This window comes from Mustela putorius, unplaced genomic scaffold, assembly GCF_011764305.1.
Source record: "Mustela putorius furo isolate JIRA1106 unplaced genomic scaffold, ASM1176430v1.1 tig00003913_pilon_pilon_pilon, whole genome shotgun sequence".
Lineage (NCBI taxonomy): Eukaryota > Metazoa > Chordata > Mammalia > Carnivora > Mustelidae > Mustela > Mustela putorius.
The window spans coordinates 6,372,811-6,390,110 of record NW_025422060.1 but is presented as its reverse complement, the minus strand read 5'-3'; the positions used below and the strand labels follow the sequence as shown (position 1 = coordinate 6,390,110).

At 35.8% G+C, this 17,300-nt stretch overlaps 1 protein-coding gene across 8 annotated transcripts in view; it reads right to left on the bottom strand.

Moving 5' to 3' along the window:
* The window catches only part of ZNF438 (zinc finger protein 438), a 185,056-nt gene that overhangs the window by 19,863 nt on the left and 147,893 nt on the right, over positions 1–17,300 (bottom strand). For all 8 annotated transcript variants that reach the window (XM_004777859.3, XM_004777855.3, XM_045069216.1 and 5 more), the window contains one exon: positions 7,872–7,939. In XM_004777859.3, the coding sequence (XP_004777916.1) occupies positions 7,872–7,908 (37 nt within the window). In that variant the 5' untranslated portion in view covers positions 7,909–7,939. The remainder of the gene's footprint in view (positions 1–7,871; positions 7,940–17,300) is intronic.

Here is a 17,300-nt window from a genome sequence, read left to right as displayed (position 1 = left end):
TGTGAATGAGAAAAGAAAATCTGGAAATGTCTTGCTATTGGTTGAAAAGTTTCTATTTCTTTCACTGTGGTGTCCTGTGAGAATATAATATGGCAGATCCATAGGACAGGGTTTTGAAAATAAAGCATCTAAAGGTAATTTATCCTAATAAAAATATCAACTATAATTAAGACTTCAGTAGTTGGAAATGTTAGAATGAAGATTAAGTAATGAAATGCTTGACAAAAATCTTACAAGGGTGTAATGCTTCAGAAATTTATTTTACTTAGTGTGAATTTATATTCAAGGAATAGCTCATAAATTACATTTAAACTAACGATGTTTGTACTTTCCCCCAGTTTAAAGAAATGCCATCACAAGGTTCTCTTGGTAGTATAAAATCTTTTACAACATAAAGCACTGTTTTTAAAGAACTTGTAACAAAATGCATTCCCAATCATTTTAAACTATTTTATCAAACAAAACTAGTACGTTTTTGTTTCTAGTATAAGTTGCATGTTGGAATTTCTGTAAGGATCTTAATAATTTTGGTGCCAATTACTTTACAGATAGGACAGTATGTTTATCCATTAAAGCACTGTAAGACTTATGTATTTCTGTTCTTATTAGTATTAGACTTTTACAAACATGAAATGCCTAGCCTACCTTTCTGGCTTGCAAAGCATCCTAAATACCTCTGTCAAACTTCTTTGCTTTTATCTCGGCTCAACTCATCATACCAACCATCTGCATAAATAAAGATGTAAGCATCTGCTATATGGCAAATGGTCTCAGGGGCAGATGTTTCCATCCTTGTGTTCATGTCACTGGGGCTAGATACATTATTTGAACAGATGTACACAATCTGAAAGTGTTGTGTCCCTCAGTGAAATGTCTCCAACTGCTTTCTATCAAAGAACATAAATGCTATTTGCACCTGCATTTATGTTAATAATATAAAGGCAGCGGGGGTTCTGACAAAGTGGAATGTGATGCTATGAAATATATTTGCATGGTTAATTGGAGCTTCTGAGAGACTCTGCTGCCAAATGGCCGCAATGACATTGATACATGCCCAAGCGGACTATCTGATTAGTAGCCTGTTTTTTAAGCAGGGAAATACGGTTATTTCAAACAACAAACTCATAATCTGAATTTACTAGTAAGAATATTCTAAACCCTAGCATGATAGCTCAAAATAGGAAAATAACTTCCAATATAACGTCTACCTGATAAGCTGCAGGCCACCCAGGTCATTTCCATTTTGTTCTATAAGGAAATTTCTATGGGTATTTGTGTGTTTTCCATTTGTAATGCTGTCAACAGCATAACATACCAATAGTCTATAGTGGTATTTTGCAGAGGTTATTACACTGGAAAGTTCCAATTTCCAACATTAAGTAAGTTAACCAAAACCAGCTTGAAAATGTCAATTTGTAGATGGTCTACGACATAAAATGGTACCAGAAGTCCAAGAACAGCATTTATACCACTAGTTAATGATCAAAATGTTTCCATATGAATGTTACATATTTAAAAACTTAATATGTTGGTAATACATAGGGAATGATTCCCCACCCCCCAATAATGAGGTGACAAAGCCATGTTAACCACTAAACACAAAGCATCAGATTATAGTGGTTCTCCTTGCTACTGTGCATTAAATGTGAGGGCTGAAGAGCTAAAGAATTTGCATTAATTGTATTCAAAGCTTTACTGAGCTAAAGACTTGTGGTCTCTTTCAAATAATATATTTATTACTTTATTTTTATTTTTTTAAAGGATTTTATTTGAGAGAGAAAATGCATGAGAGCACAAGTGGTGGGAAGGGACAGAGGGAGAGGGAGAAACAGACTTCCCACTGAGCCAGCAGCCCAACTTGGGGCCTGATCCCAGGACCCTGAGATCAGGATCTGACCTGAAGCCAGACACTTAACAGACTGAGCCACACAGGTGCCTTATATTTATTACTTTATGAAATTGACATTGATGATATCAGTTATCAGTGTATTGATAACATCAAAGTGTTCCCTGAATTTTATTTATTGTTTTTTTTTAAAGATTTTATTTATTTATTTGACAGAGATCACAAGTAGGCAGAGAGGCAGGAAGAGAGAGAGGGGGAAGCAGGCTCCCCACCGAGCAGAGGGCCTGATGTGGGGCTCGATCCCAGGACCCTGAGATCATGACCTGAGCCGAAGGCAGAGGACCCAGGCGTCCCAGTTCCCGAAGTTTTAATATGCTATACTCATAAATACCAAAAATCAACTTTGCACAAAATTCTTGTATTTGAGCTAAATGTTACCCAAAGTAACTTATTTGGCACATTATTCTGAGATTTACATTGCATTTTAAAAGAATTTACAAGGTAAATTATAGTTGATCCTCATTATTTTCAGATTCTAGAGGTACAAATTTCGCCTGCTTGCTAAAATTTCTTTACAGTCCCCAAATGCATACTGGTGATGCCTGCATGGTCATCTGTGGACACGTACAAGCAAAACACACGAGTCACGCCACACACATTCTCAGCCGTGGCTGATGCTCTCTGCCTTCTTGCAGCTCTTCTATTACAAACAAGTGTCATTTTCGTGCTCTATTTAGTGTCACCTTTTTCTTATTTTTTTCCCTTTTTGGTTGGTGATTTCACTGTCAAGCACAGGGCTGCTATGCTGTCCAGTGTTCCTAAGTGTGAGAAAACACGGATGTGCTTTATAGAAAAAAGACATGTGTTAGATAAGCTTTGTTTAAGGCATGAGCGATCATGCTGTGTCTGTGAGCTCAGGGTTAAGGACTCCACAGAAAGCTAGGTTCTGTACTGATAGTTGATGAAAATATTGTGCTGAGACCAGAGCCTCAGAGGAACCTAATGGTGTGGGGCAGCAGTTCCGTATTAGCTACGACCTTATAGCGCGGGGCTCTCATGAATGAGGAGCATCAACTGTATCTTATCTCATCTGGCTGGTCCAGAGCAAGAATTACTGTTCCCAGTTGAGAGATGAAGAGAAAGGCTCACTGATTTGGCCAAGATCAAAGAGCCTGAAAAGAAGGGTGGAGGGGTCAAGAGAGCTCAGCTTGTCAGCTCTTAGTTCGGTTTTCTTTCCCCAGACTGAGGGAGCAGGAAGAGAGGGGGAAGGAAGGAGAGGGGAGAGGAGAAGAGAAGATAGGCCGAACTTAAGAAGCGGCTTAATACCATGATGTAAAGAGTCAAACTGTAGTTAGATAAGACAATAAACCATTTTTAGGTTAAGTCCTCACAGAAAGTAAACTATTCTCATAGGCAGCACAGCTTTACTGAAACTGAGCCGAAATTGTAGAGCTTCATTTGGATTTCCTTTTTCCTTCTGTGCTCCTTCCTCACGGTCTCTCCAAAGGCAGTACGTATTTGTTAAGTGAACACGCAGACTTGGGAACTCCATCTTGGTGTTTTGTCAAGAAGCACAGATTAAAATGTTTTCACAGCATCTAAGTCTAAGAATTTTTTTGAAGTTTGAGTTTAAAACATTTTCAACAAAAGTTAATGTATATATGAGAAGCCATTACATGCCAAAGTGCTTGAAAGCCTGCCAGAGATAAAAAAATTCATCAAGAAGTTTATGAAGAACCTGATTCTAGGAGCCTAGAAGAAAATTTTGCTTAACTTAAAAAAAAAAAATTCACTACTTTCCCTAACTGTTCCCTTAGTTCTAATATGCTATACTCACAAATACTAAAATGTTTATGTTGAATGTAAGTATATATATATTTTAAGTCTACATTTTTAAGCCATACCATAATTATTTTAAAAGTATTTTATTAAATCAGAAAATCCATGTTTTTTTGTATTTTTTTTTTTTTTTTTTTAGATCTAAATCTGAATTCACATGATAAATGGTAATGGCCATGACTGCAGTGTTAAACACTGTACAGGTTTTGGAAATGAGTCGGGGTTGACTGCATATTTAGCTAACTGCTGTGGTTCCAAAGGGGGTCATTAAGACCCTCTTGCCTCTTCCCTCTGCTGTGTCCTCACTCCCACTTATTATTAGTCTCATTGACTAAAAATAGCACCCACAATTGGAAAACTACCTTTGAACAATGCAAATGTTATGACAGAGCTGAGAAGAATGTTGGAAGATCTGCGTAAGAAGACCCTCTACCTGCAGCACATTTGCCTCCTTAGTGGCAAAACTGAATTGTGAATTTTCGAACGACTCCAGTAAAACAGACCCTCCCTGGGCTTAAATGAAGATTCTTTCCTATCCATTGAACAGTAGGACTTGTTTCAACCAACTACCTGGAGACCAACAATTCATCCTGTCTTCTCTGAGGAGCAAACTTCAATCCTTCATTGGCATCACCACAGTGAACTTTCTGGCACATGGAAAGCATAAACTGTCCTGTCAAAGAACCATGGGGCAGAGCTGCTCATTTGTGTGTTCCTTATCTGGCAAGTAAAAAATTCATGTGCATTTTCAATCACTGTGGTGGTTTTGATTTCCTTCAACAAATTTAAAGTAGACATTACAACAGCTGTATTTGGCTTTATTCCATTGTTTTCATACCTTTTTTTTTTTTCAAAACATGGTCTATTACTTGCTACAATTTGCTATTTTCCAACATGAAATATCCACCCTTATAGTTCTATTATCTTACCATTTGAAAATATCAAGCAAAAAACCAGAAAGCTATGGGAAAACCATAAATCCTATTTCCAAATCCCAAATGCATGAGAAGACAGAATATTGTAATGAAGTAAGTCTAATGAACTTCTGGAGATTTGATACGTAATACTTTCACACAAAAAGGAATAATGATGACACTAAATTATACTGGAAAGCTTTTAATATACTACAGATTATCATTAGAGTGATACTATGATATTAAATCCCCTTATCCAAAATTAGAAAACATTTAAATAGAAGGCACTAGAATTTCTAATTAGTTTCCTCCAGTTCTTTCTCAGCATTAAGCCCATATCCCTTGACCCCTAAAGTCCACTTCTTAGTGTTCTACACACGGATTAATGTCCTGAACAAATGTCATCTCCTCTGGTGTGTTTCCCCCCCAAAACATCAGCCTCAAAACTTCTGGCCTAACCAATGATCCCTTCATCCAGGTTCACAAAGGATGTCATACTTTCAATACAGCATTTGCCATGAGTTTAGTTAATTACATACATGTCTGCTCTTCTAATAGGATTTTGTGTTTTGTAAAAGCACAAAGATCCCTCAGATCTTTGGATCTGACTGGTTAACTATTATACTGGTGATATTAAATCTGCTTCCACCATGGAAATTTTGTTAGGAGACACTATGTGACACATTGGATTTTCTTAAGCTCCACAACTCTGCTAGTAATATCTTAACCTGAATTTCATATATTAATATGTATAATATATGTTCATGTGTGTTTATAAGTCTGAAATGTTTAAGTACCATAATTTTAGATAGCCATCAATGATGTATTAAATAAATTACTCAGCATTTAATTAACAAATGACATGTGCTTAGCACATGTCTCTTGTCACATAACTGATTACATTTGATGATAGAAACATAAATTCATATGGCTGATCAAAGAAGAAAAAGGGGAATGATCTAAAAATAGAACTAGAAATGCTCTTTATAGATTTACCCTGTGACACAGGGAACACATAGTGAGTTTTGGATTTTGATAGTTCTGTGTTCAAGTTTTAGCTGTCACTTCCTTGATTGGTGATCTTGGTAAAAGTAACCAATCTCCCTGAACCTGTCAAAGATTATACCTAATTTATGGTGAGGATTAAAGAAAACAAAGTTGTGGGCAGAGTGACTACCACACTGGAGGCACTCGATCAATTGAGCTCTTTTAGTTATTTTTTTCTTTTTCTCTTTAAATTCTGGGCTTGGGGCTCAAGCATCTCTGGTCCCAGAAAAGACTGACAAAGTATTTATGAGTGCTACTGAACTCCTTGCTAGGCTTGAAGGTATCTTATTTTTTGGCTAGGGCCATGGAGGTAACTAAGCTCATGAGGCTCAAGAAGTAGACACACACACAAAAAACCAGAATAAGGCCTGATGAGAAACAAAGGAGGCAGGAGGCATGAGAGGTGACATGAATGACTCTCCCATATTAGATGGAAACCAAGCAGCTCATTGCTTCATTACACAGATTTACCACCTTTTAGAGATGGAGAAGAATATCTAGTAATCCTGGCTTTACTAATGGGGAAACCGAGGCTTACAAACAAAATAAGTTGTCTGAAGTTCCACAGCTAGTTGGCAGTAGATGTGGGAAAGGAGGACAGTTTTCCGGACATTCGGTCCTGTGCTCTTCCTTCTAAGCAGTCACACCACTAGCCCAGATGAACAAGGTGATATCAGCTAGGACACTAAGTTTCCAACTCCTTGATCAGCTACGTACTACTACAGATATCTTCCAAAGGATATACACCAGAAAACACTCATAGGAAATGCATACTTTCTGTTTCTAGTTAGGGTTCTCTCCTTTCTCTCTCACCCCATGCCCTTTCTTGCCCTTGTGCTCAGGACTGGATCTCATGTGAGTCTTAAGGACACTTAATCTTCCTTTGGTCAAATGTCTGGACCAGAAGTAAGTCTGAGGTCCACTCTGTATTTACTTCCTTTGGGTCCCCATGGATCATGCTTGGTGTTTTAAGGTACCTGGTACCTGAAGGTACCTGAAGCAGGAGGCAGCCATGTTCATCTCATTGCATCAGCCTCCTCAGATGGAGAGAGCCCAGATATCAATAATGACCATTAAGAGGATAGCCACTATCATCTTACAGTGCCTTGTACACAAGTAGGAATATGCTGGCTGATTCATGTGCATATCTCCTTTCATCTCCATGTGACCATAGGGTAGTACTTACTATGTTCATTTTACAGATTTATAGAGGAGAAATTGGAGTCAAGTGACATAACTAAGGTATGCAATTCAGTGGTAGAACTGAATGTCAGACCTGAACTCTATGCTCTTAACAGTTATGATGCTTCCTTTTGGTAGAGAGATCAAAGAGTGTTTGCTACGGTTAAGGGTTCTTTATAGCGAATTCCCTCATTCATTAAAAGCTCTGCCTACTTGTGATCTCTCTCTGTCAAATAAATAAATAAAAAATCTTTAAAAAAAAAAAAAAAAAAAAAGTTATGTCTTCCTTGTAGGAAGCCCAAATTCACATTATTAAAGACATTATTTTTCTCACATACATATCAAAACTTCTCTTCTGTGTAGAAGAGAACATGTAGGGGCAGGTGAAAGACTTGAATTCTTCCTAAAGGTTAGAGTTTGCCCTTGACAGTGACGGAAATTTAATTACTCTTTATTCAGAAAAAACTCTATCTCCACCTATAAACTGCTTTTCTGAAACCTCCAAGAGTTCCTTTTAAAAAAGCCATGACTTTCTTTACAAATCACGTGGGGCTGGATCTGAATAAAGTAATTCCTGTTTCTTTCTAAATGACTATGAGAAGAAACAAGTCAAAGAAATATATTAGTGAATATCCCCTCTCTCTACATGTGTGTTGTACGTGTGCATGTGTGTAAGAATATATATATACACATATATAGTCTTCTCATTAAAACATGTCATTCTGTTTCACCAAAATCAATACCTGATAATTGCCGTTGACTTCAATGGGTGCCAACTAACTGCTAACTCATGGCGTGGGTTCTGTGAGCTTTGTGTGGGGATGAGATGGTCCTGCTCTCGGGGAATTCTCAGTCAAACATACATGTCCTTCATACACTTCAATAATTTACCAAAGGAAATCAACTTTCTTATATAATTAGAATTTTGTTCTCAGTTCCAGGAAATAAATTACCTCTGGTTGGGGGACAGTGGCACTGAATGTGTCAATTTCCACTATTTATAACACACGCATTACCACTTTCCTCAGCATGGTTTATCTTACCTTGATCTTTCGGTGGTACTGAGAGAGAATTCTGCATTATGATATGCTGGACGTGAATAGCAACTTTCCTAGAAAGAACCAAGCACAAATAATAATTAGAAACCAATTCACATGCCTTGTTAATACATACAAACAATGTACATTATAGCTCTTTAAAAACTCTTCCTAGTTTTAATGATCTGAGTAATAAGAAATGGACTGTACTATTAAGAAACTCATGTTTTTATTTCCTTCTCATTTGCACACAGAAAGGGATGCCCGGAGGGTACTGGTGTAGGCCTGGAGGTGGAAGCAATGACACTGCGAGAGAGGAACTGTACCTGCATCTCTGTCCACCGTAGCAAAAAAAAAAAAAAAAAAAAAAAAAGTAGGCAAAATTAAGATTCCCTAAAAATGCCTGCCAGATTATTATGTTTCATATACTCTATTTAAGAAGAAATAACTCAAATGTTTAGCAATATAGGTAAAGCTAGCATAATTGCACTAATTGCAGTGTATTCATTGGATGAAATATAATTCAGTCATTAAGATACAATTATAAAGATTATGTAGGAAGATGGAAAATGTACTGAATGAACATGGTAAATGACATACACCCTAGGATTACAACTATATAAAAAATAAAAGGGATAGCAAAATGCAGGACAGGAAATAGGTTAAGATGGGGACTGGCCATGTGTCTGTTGAGGCACTTCAGGGCTTTCTGCCTCCAAATTAGCTATTTTCTGAATTGTCTACAATATAATGTATATTCAAAACATCTGAATATAAAAATAAGGCAGTCAAAGACATTGAAAAAAATATAGGTAAATATTTTATAAGCCGTCAAACACAGAAGTGTTTCAAGCATGACAACAAAGACAGAAGCCATTAAGGTAAAGATGGATGAATTCTTCTATTTAAAATTTTAAGTGTTTTAAAATAGAAAATTAGCCAAAGTTAAGAGGCTTGACTTCTACGACAGCCAAGACTGAGTAACAGAGGCCAGATTTATCCTCCTGCCTGAAAAAACCCAAAATATAGACAAAATATGTGAAACAATATTTCAAAAAATTGGACATCAGATCATAAGAGACTGTTCTCCTGGGGGAGAGGAAACAAATGAGAAGAGCCATATGATAACGTTGTAGGAAAGGAGAAACTTGGTGGAGATTCCCAGAGTAATGGAGAAAAGAGAGCTGTGGAAAGAGAAAGAAAGAGCAAAGAAGAGGGTCTCTATCAGGTATTCGCACATGTAACAGATCAGTACATGCAAATAAACTACCTGAGGTCAGGGGAAGATCCAAGCTGCTCTACACTCACAGAAACACAGGGATATCACCCCTTCCTACCAGCCAGACTGAAGACACTCCTAATTCACAGGACGTTGAGTAGAGGATAAAGAAGGTCTTGCCTTAGCAGAGGAAATAATCAAGCCCCACACCAAGCATTTCTCTGATTTCATGTAACAAATTGTAAAGCGAGACTGAAAAGGAACAAACTATTTCCAAGTGCCTTAACTGTACATTTAGAACAGACCTACAAAAACATCCACCACCCAACAACATAAACTTCATATCTGACATAGAATTAAAAATTATCAAGCATATAAAGAAGCAGGAAAACATGAGCCATAATGCAGAAAACAATCAAAACTGACCCTGAACTGACATTCATTAGAATAAGCAGTCAAGAACATTAAGTTCTAACTGTAATTAAGTGAGGACTGTATTTCATATGTTCAAAAAGTTAAATACAGACAGGAAAGATATAAAAAAGACCCACATAAAATTTCCAGAGATGAAAACTCTAACATATAAAAAGAAAATACACTGGATGGGGTTAACAGCATATTATCCATGTCAAAAGAAAATGTTAGCAAACTTGAAAACACAGTAATTATAGATTTTTCAAAATGAAACTCAGGGAGAAGAGAGTAAAAAAGAAAGAGAAGAAAGGAAGAAATGATTAGTGAGGGCTATAGGACAATTCAAAGCAAACAGCCCAATATATATTTGGAGAGAAGAAAAATGGAAGGACAAAAAAATCATTTTAGAAATAATGGGCAGAAATGTTTCCAAACTTGAGTAGAACTATATAAACACACAGACCCAAAAAGCTCAAAACTACCCAAAGCATTAAAAAAACAGTGAAAACTATACCAAAGCATATCATGACCAAATTGCTCAAAACTGCTAAAAATAAAATATTTTTAAAGGCATTCCAAAGATACATTACATACAGAGGATATCCTGTTGGAAACAATGCAAGTGAGAAGATAGTGGAGCCACATCTTTTAAAATACTGAAAAAAAAAAAATACCCTGTAATGTAGAATTCTATGTTCACAGACAGCATCTTTAAAAAATAAAGGAGAAATGAAGATATTTTATAAATATATAAGCTGAAAAATAGATTACAAGTTCACTCACACTATAAAAATGTGAACAATGTCTTTTAGGCAGAAGGAATGTTAGATTAGAATATGGATCTATAAATAGGAAGGAAAAATAATAGAAAGTGGAACTGTACAGTAAACATACAAGGCTTTTTTTCCCTTAATAGTTGAATCTCCTAAAAATATAACTATTTGAATTAAAAGAATTAAGGATGCAATGTGGGGTTTATAACATATGTAAAATGATATATGATAACAATCAGACAAAAGTTGAGAAGGGAAAAATGTAAGTATACAATTGTAAAGTTCTTTTATTATCAGTGAATTGGTATAATATAACTGCATGGTACATTATGCAAAGTTGAACATGTATATTATACATCTCAAGTCAACAACTAAAATCACATACAAAAAAGAATTTCAGCTAAAAACCAAGAATTAAAAAAATGGAATCACAAAAATACTGTTTTTCAAGGGAATAGAAGAGAATAAAATAGATGGGATATCAAGATGACTAAAACCTAATCATATCAATAATCACATTAATTATAAGTGATACAAATATCTCAATGAAAGATAAAGTTTGGATAAAAATACAAGAACCAACTATATGTTGCCTATAAGAAAGGCACTTTAAATATGGAGATACAAATAGGTTATAAGTAAAAGAATGGAAAAAGATATATCATGTTAGCACTAGATAAAAGAAAGTTAAGTGGTTATATTAGTATCAGCAAAAGTAGATTATATAATAATGAATATTACCAGGCATAAAGAAGGTCATTTCATAATTAAACAAAGTCAACTCATCAAAAAGATGTACTAATCCCAAATGTTTATGTTCCAAATAATTGAGCTTCAAAATACATAAAGCAAGAACTAATAGAACTGTAAGGAAAAGTAGAAAATAATTCATAATCAATACTCAGTAAGAGATAGAAAATCACTAAAGATATTAGAGGTCAACTTGACCCAACATTTATAAAACATTCCACCCAATATCACAGAATACACATGGTTTTCAAGTGCACATGAAATATTTATCAAGACAGACCATATTTGGGGTCATAAAGAAAGTCTCTATACACTAAAGAGGATTCAAGTCATATAATGTGTGTTCTCTGACCACAGTGGAATTAAAAAAAACACAAATATTTCCTGGGAAATCTTCAAATATTTGTTAATTAAATCACACACTAACCTATGGATTCAAAGAAGAAATCAAAATGAAAATAATAAAGTTTTTGAACTGAATGAAATGCAAAAACAACATGTCAAAAAGCAGTACACAGAAATTTAGAGTACTAAGCATCTCTTTTAGTAAAGAAAGTAGGCCTCAAGTCAATGACTTGACTTCTACCTTAAAACCCAGAAAAAGCAAACTTAACCCAAATCAAGTGGAAGAAAAGAAATAAGAGACTGGAGTAAATAAATGAAAGGAACAACAGAAAAATAAGTAAAAATAAATTAAATCAAAAGCAGACTCTTCAAGAATATCAATAAATATGATAAACCTTTAGCTTAATTAATCAAAAGAAAGAAAACACAAATGACCAGTATCAGGAATGGGAGAAGTGACCTCATTATAGATACTACTGCTATTAAAAAGATAACAGGGATCATTACAAACACATTTTGGCAATAAATTTGATAATTTAAACTAAATGAACAATTCTCCTGAAAGACAAATTACCAAAGTTCATTCAAGAAGTTACCTTATATTTTTAAAAAAACTGAATTTCTAGTTAAAAATCTTCCCTTGAAGAAAACTCTAGTCTGCAGTGGTTGGTTTGCTGGAATGTACTGAATATTAAAAGAAGAAACACTATCAATTATATACAAATTCTTCTAGAAAATTGAAAAAGAGGGGGAATTCTAACAGTCTAATTCTATGAGGTCAATATTATACAGGAACTACACAATATTAAAACCAGGTAAGTCACTAGAAGGCAAGAAACCTCCAGACCAACCTCCCTCAAAACATAAATGCAAAAATTACTAACTAAATTTTAGACCAAAGAAAATACAAAAAGAGAAAACTACAGGTCCTATCCCCGTTGAACACAGATGCAATAAATCCTCAATAAAATACTAACAAACTGAATTCAACAATACATTAAAAAAAATTTTCACCATGATCATGTAAGATATATTCCAGGGATACAAGGGTGGTTCAATATTTGCAAATCAATCAATATGATACATCACATTAACCAGAGAAAGGATAAAAACCACATTATCATCTCAATAGATGTAGAAAAAGCATTTGACAAAATACCACATCCATTCCTAATAAAAACCCTCAACAAAGTGGATTAGAGGGAACATATTTCAACATAATAAAGGCCATATTTGAGAAACCTACAGCTAACATCATACTCAAAAGGAAAAACTGAGAGCTTCTCCCCCAAGATCAGAAGCAAGACAAGGATATCCGCTCTCACCACTTTTGTCCAACATAGTATTGGAAGTTCTAGCTGCAGCCATTAGGTAAGAAAAAGAAATAGGAGGCATCCAAACTGGTGAGGAAGAAGTAAAACTTTCACTATTTGCAGATGACATGATATGATATATAGAAAACCTAAAGACTCCAACCAAAAAATAAATAAATAAAAAAGATTCCACTAGTAGAATTTATAAATGGATTCAATAAAGTCAAAGGATACAAAATTAATATGCAGAAATCTGTTACATGTCTGTGCCTTAATAATGAAGTAGCAGAAAAATAAATTAAGAAAACAATCTATTTACAATTGCACCAAAAAGAACACGATGCCTAGGAATAAATTCAATCAAGGAGTTGGAAGACCTATACTCTGAAAACTATAACAATGATGAAAGATACTAAGGACAACACAAACAAATGAGAAGATTTTCCATGGTCATGAACTAGAAGAGTATTACTGAAATGTCTACAGTACCCAAAGCAATCACAGTTTCAATGTAATCTGTATCAAAATATCAATAGCATTTTTTCACAGAATTAGAAAAGATAATACTAAAATTTGTATGGAGTGACAAAAGACCCCAAATAGCCAAAGCAATCTTGAGAAAAAAGCACAAAGCTAAAGGTATTGCAATTCCAGATTTCAAACTATATTACAAGGTTACGATAATCAAAACAGTATGGCAGCAGCACAAAAACAGACAAACAGATCAAAAGAACAAACTACGCTAGAAGTAAACCCATTATTATAGGGTCAATTAATCTATGCCAGAGGAGGCAAAAATATACAATAGGGAATAAATAATGTTGAGAAAACTGGACCACTACATGGAACTGGGTCACTTTCTTACATCATACAAAAAAATAAACTCAAAATGGATTAAAGAAATAATTGTGAAACCATAAAACTCCTAGAAGAAAACATAGGTAGTAATTTCTTTGACATCGGCCTGAGCAGCATTTTTTCCCTCAGTCAAGGGAAACAAAAGCAAAAACAAACAAGAAAGTACACCAAAATTTTGCTTTTTGCACAGCAAAAGAAACCAACAGAACAAGGCAGCCTACTTAATGGGAGATATTTGCGTGAAGACTCTTTGGGGGTTATTTTTGCAATATGCATCCTGAGCCTTAAAGTTCCACATTCCTTTTGATTCGGACCTTCCTTCCACTTGGAAAATTATCATTATAATGTGCAAAGCTATACTGCCATCAATCTTAATTATCATCATCTTTAGTACCCTTTTAAAATTCTTCAGGGTGCCATTTAAAATACACACCAAAAGTAAAACCCTAAGTAAATTAACATACAATTTTACAATAAAGCTATTATCAATAATGTTTCTTAAAGTATTTAAAATATGAAAAATGCTTATCATACATTTTTGTATGAAAGGGGCTGGTTATGGAGAGGTATGGCTCAATACTTTTCCCCATGTATGTATGAGAAAAACTACCAAATATTAAAGGGGAATATTTCTTACCTTTTTTTTTTTTTAAAGATTTATTTATTTTAGAGAGAGAGTGTGTGTGAAAAGGAGAGAGAATCTCAATCAGACTCCCCATATGGAGCCTGACACAGGGCTCAATCCCAGGACCCCAGGACCATGATCTGAGCTGAAATCCAGAGTCAGATATTCAACAAACTGAGCCATCCAGGCACCTCTAAAAGGGGCTATTTCTGAATGGGGGATTAAATTACTGTTTTTTTCTTTCCTTTTTATGCTTATGGATATATGACTAAGTTTCCCAAATGAACAAATACTGTCTTTACCATCAGAAAAAAAAAAAAGCCAATTCTTTATATTGTTGCTATGGAATGCTATATGAGATAAGGAGTGCTATTAAAATAATTATACCTGTATCTCCAATATTTTGGTATTTAAAGTAGAAAATTTGCTCAAATGGAATCTAATTTCTTCCTCTACCATATAAAGCACTGTTGTATTGAATTCTACTGTAATTATGAAAAATGAACAAATTATGTAATAAATGCACCTATGCTTATTATAGAAAACTTATGAATAATCATAATCTTGCATCTTCTGATTGGGCTGGAAATAAAAGTGCATTATATAAATGTGCTAGAGGAAAAGTGGCATAAAAAGTCACATAAGATCCAAGTAATTTTCAAATATCATATAAGCAAAGTCAATATGCATCTTTACTCAAGGCACCATGACACAGGACTAGCAGTCAGTGGGTCCTTCACAGTAAGTACAATTTCGGATAATTATAACCCAACTTTCTCACTTGAATGCTGAAAGATACAGTAAATAGAAAAATCTACCTGAGAGGAAAAAATATTAACAAATGCAAACAGTGAATGCCATAAATTACAGCAAGATTTAATATAATACACTTTCTAAATGACTCATATGAGTACTCTTAATCTCAGTTAATATGTCATTTTTTAAGGGTTGATTAAAAATGAAGATTAGGTGAATTGGTTACTTGAGAAGTGACAGCTTGATGGTTCTAGAAATGGAAATCTCCCATATATACTTGTTAAGGAAAGCTAAGGCAGACGTTGCCTTGTCTTCGTTATGCTAGCTTGCCTTAAAAATTAATTTAGATAAAGAACCATACACAATACATGAAAATCACTGGCTCCATGCTCAGTGAACTCATTAACATTAACCCCGGTGTGAGTATGTGACTAAGTGCATACTTTTTTGTGTGCATATGGCACCAACCAGAGCTGCAATGTGGCTGTTCATATAGATTATTATTTCTAGGGAACCATTTCCTAGAGAAGAAACATGCCTGCCTGATACACTGTCGTTTAGATAAATGCCATAATGCAGAAAAGTGGCCAGGAGAACCTGAAATGTGAAATATTTAAAAATTTTTGGGTGCCTTACCATTGGTAATTTATGAAAGGCTCTTCTTCGTATGTTAAAATAATGTGATTGGGCAGGTGCTCCTCCTACAGGCCTTCCTGTTTTGATTCTAGGGTAACTTTTGATTTTAAAAATTTGTATGGAACTAGAAAAAACTGCGAATTGCTAGGGAAATGTTGAAAAAGAAAAAACAAGCTGGGGGCATCACATTACCCAACTTCAAGCTTTACTACAAAGCTGTGATCACTAAGACAGCATGGTACTGGTACAAAAACAGACACATGGACCAATGGAACAGAGTAGAGAGCCTAGATATGGGTCCTCAACTCTATGATCAAATAATCTTCCACAAAGCAAGAAAAAATAGCCAGTGGAAAAAAGACAGTCTCTTCAATAAATGGGGCTGGGAAAATTGGACAGCTATTGTATAAAAGAATGAAACTCAACCATTCTCTTACACCACACACAAAAATAAATTAAAAATGGATGAAAGACCTCAACGTGAGGCAGGAATCTATCAAAATCCTAGAGGAGAACAGGGGCAGTAACTTCTGTGACATCGGTCACAGCAACTTCTTTCAAGACATGTCTCCAAAGGCAAAGGAAACAAAAGTGAAAATGAACTTTTGGGACTTCATAAAGATAAAAAGCTTCTGCATAGCAAAAAAACAAAAAAACAAACCAGTCAACAAAACAAAGAGACAATCCACAGAATGGGAGAAGATATTCACAAATGACACTATAAACAAAGGGCTGATATCCAAGATCTATAAAGAACTCCTAGAGTTAGAAGTAAGATGGTGGAGGAGTAGCAGACTGAAATGATATCAGGTTCCAGGAGTTCAGCTAGGTAGTCATCAAACCATTCTGGACACCTACAAACTCAACAGGAGATAGAAGAGAAGAGCAGCAATTCTAGGAAGAGAAAAGTGACCACCTTCTGGAAGGTAGGATGTGCAGAGAAGTGAATCTGAAGCAATATACAGGAGGAATGACCACGGGGGCGGGGGGAGGGGCAGGGACAGGCTCCTGGCAAGCGGTAGAACAGTGGATTGCAAAATCAAAATTTTTAGAAGTCTACTCCATTGAGGGACATGGCTCCAGAGGCTAAGCAGGGGTGAAGCCCTTGGGAGGACAATGTGGTCTCAAGACCTGCAGGGTCACAGAAAGACCAGAGTTTCTGAGTGTGGCAGAGCTCCCAGGTATCGGAGCAGGGAACCTGGCTAGCAGTGAGTTCATAGCTCACAGTGACTTTAACTGTGATCCAAGGCACAGCTGGGCCATGCTTTTCAAGCAGGTACCCCACAAGTGGCAGATCTGGAGAGACCCCCCTCATTCCTCCTCTAGGAGAAGTGGCACAGGAGTGAACAGCAGGAATCTGCTGGGTTTGGAGACTCCAAACAGGGCTGTGTGCCAGAGAAAGAAACACTCAGTCACAGGCTGGCTGAGCATGGAGTGAGGCCAGAGACCAGGGAGACGGGAGGGATTGACTGCTTTTCTCTGAGGGCACACTGAAGAGTCGGGCCCTGAGCTCTCAGCTCCTCCATGCTGGAGATTGGGAGGCTGCCATTTTCATTCACATCCTCCAAAGCTCTATGAAAAGCATTCAGGGACAAAAGCTACTGAGAGCAAACCTGGGCAGATTACTTAGCCTGGCCCCTGAAAGGGCAATGCAATTCCAGCTCAGAAAAAGACATTTGAGAATCCCTGCAATAGGCTCCTCCCCAAGAAGATCAGCAAGAACATCAGCCAAGACAAAGTTTACCA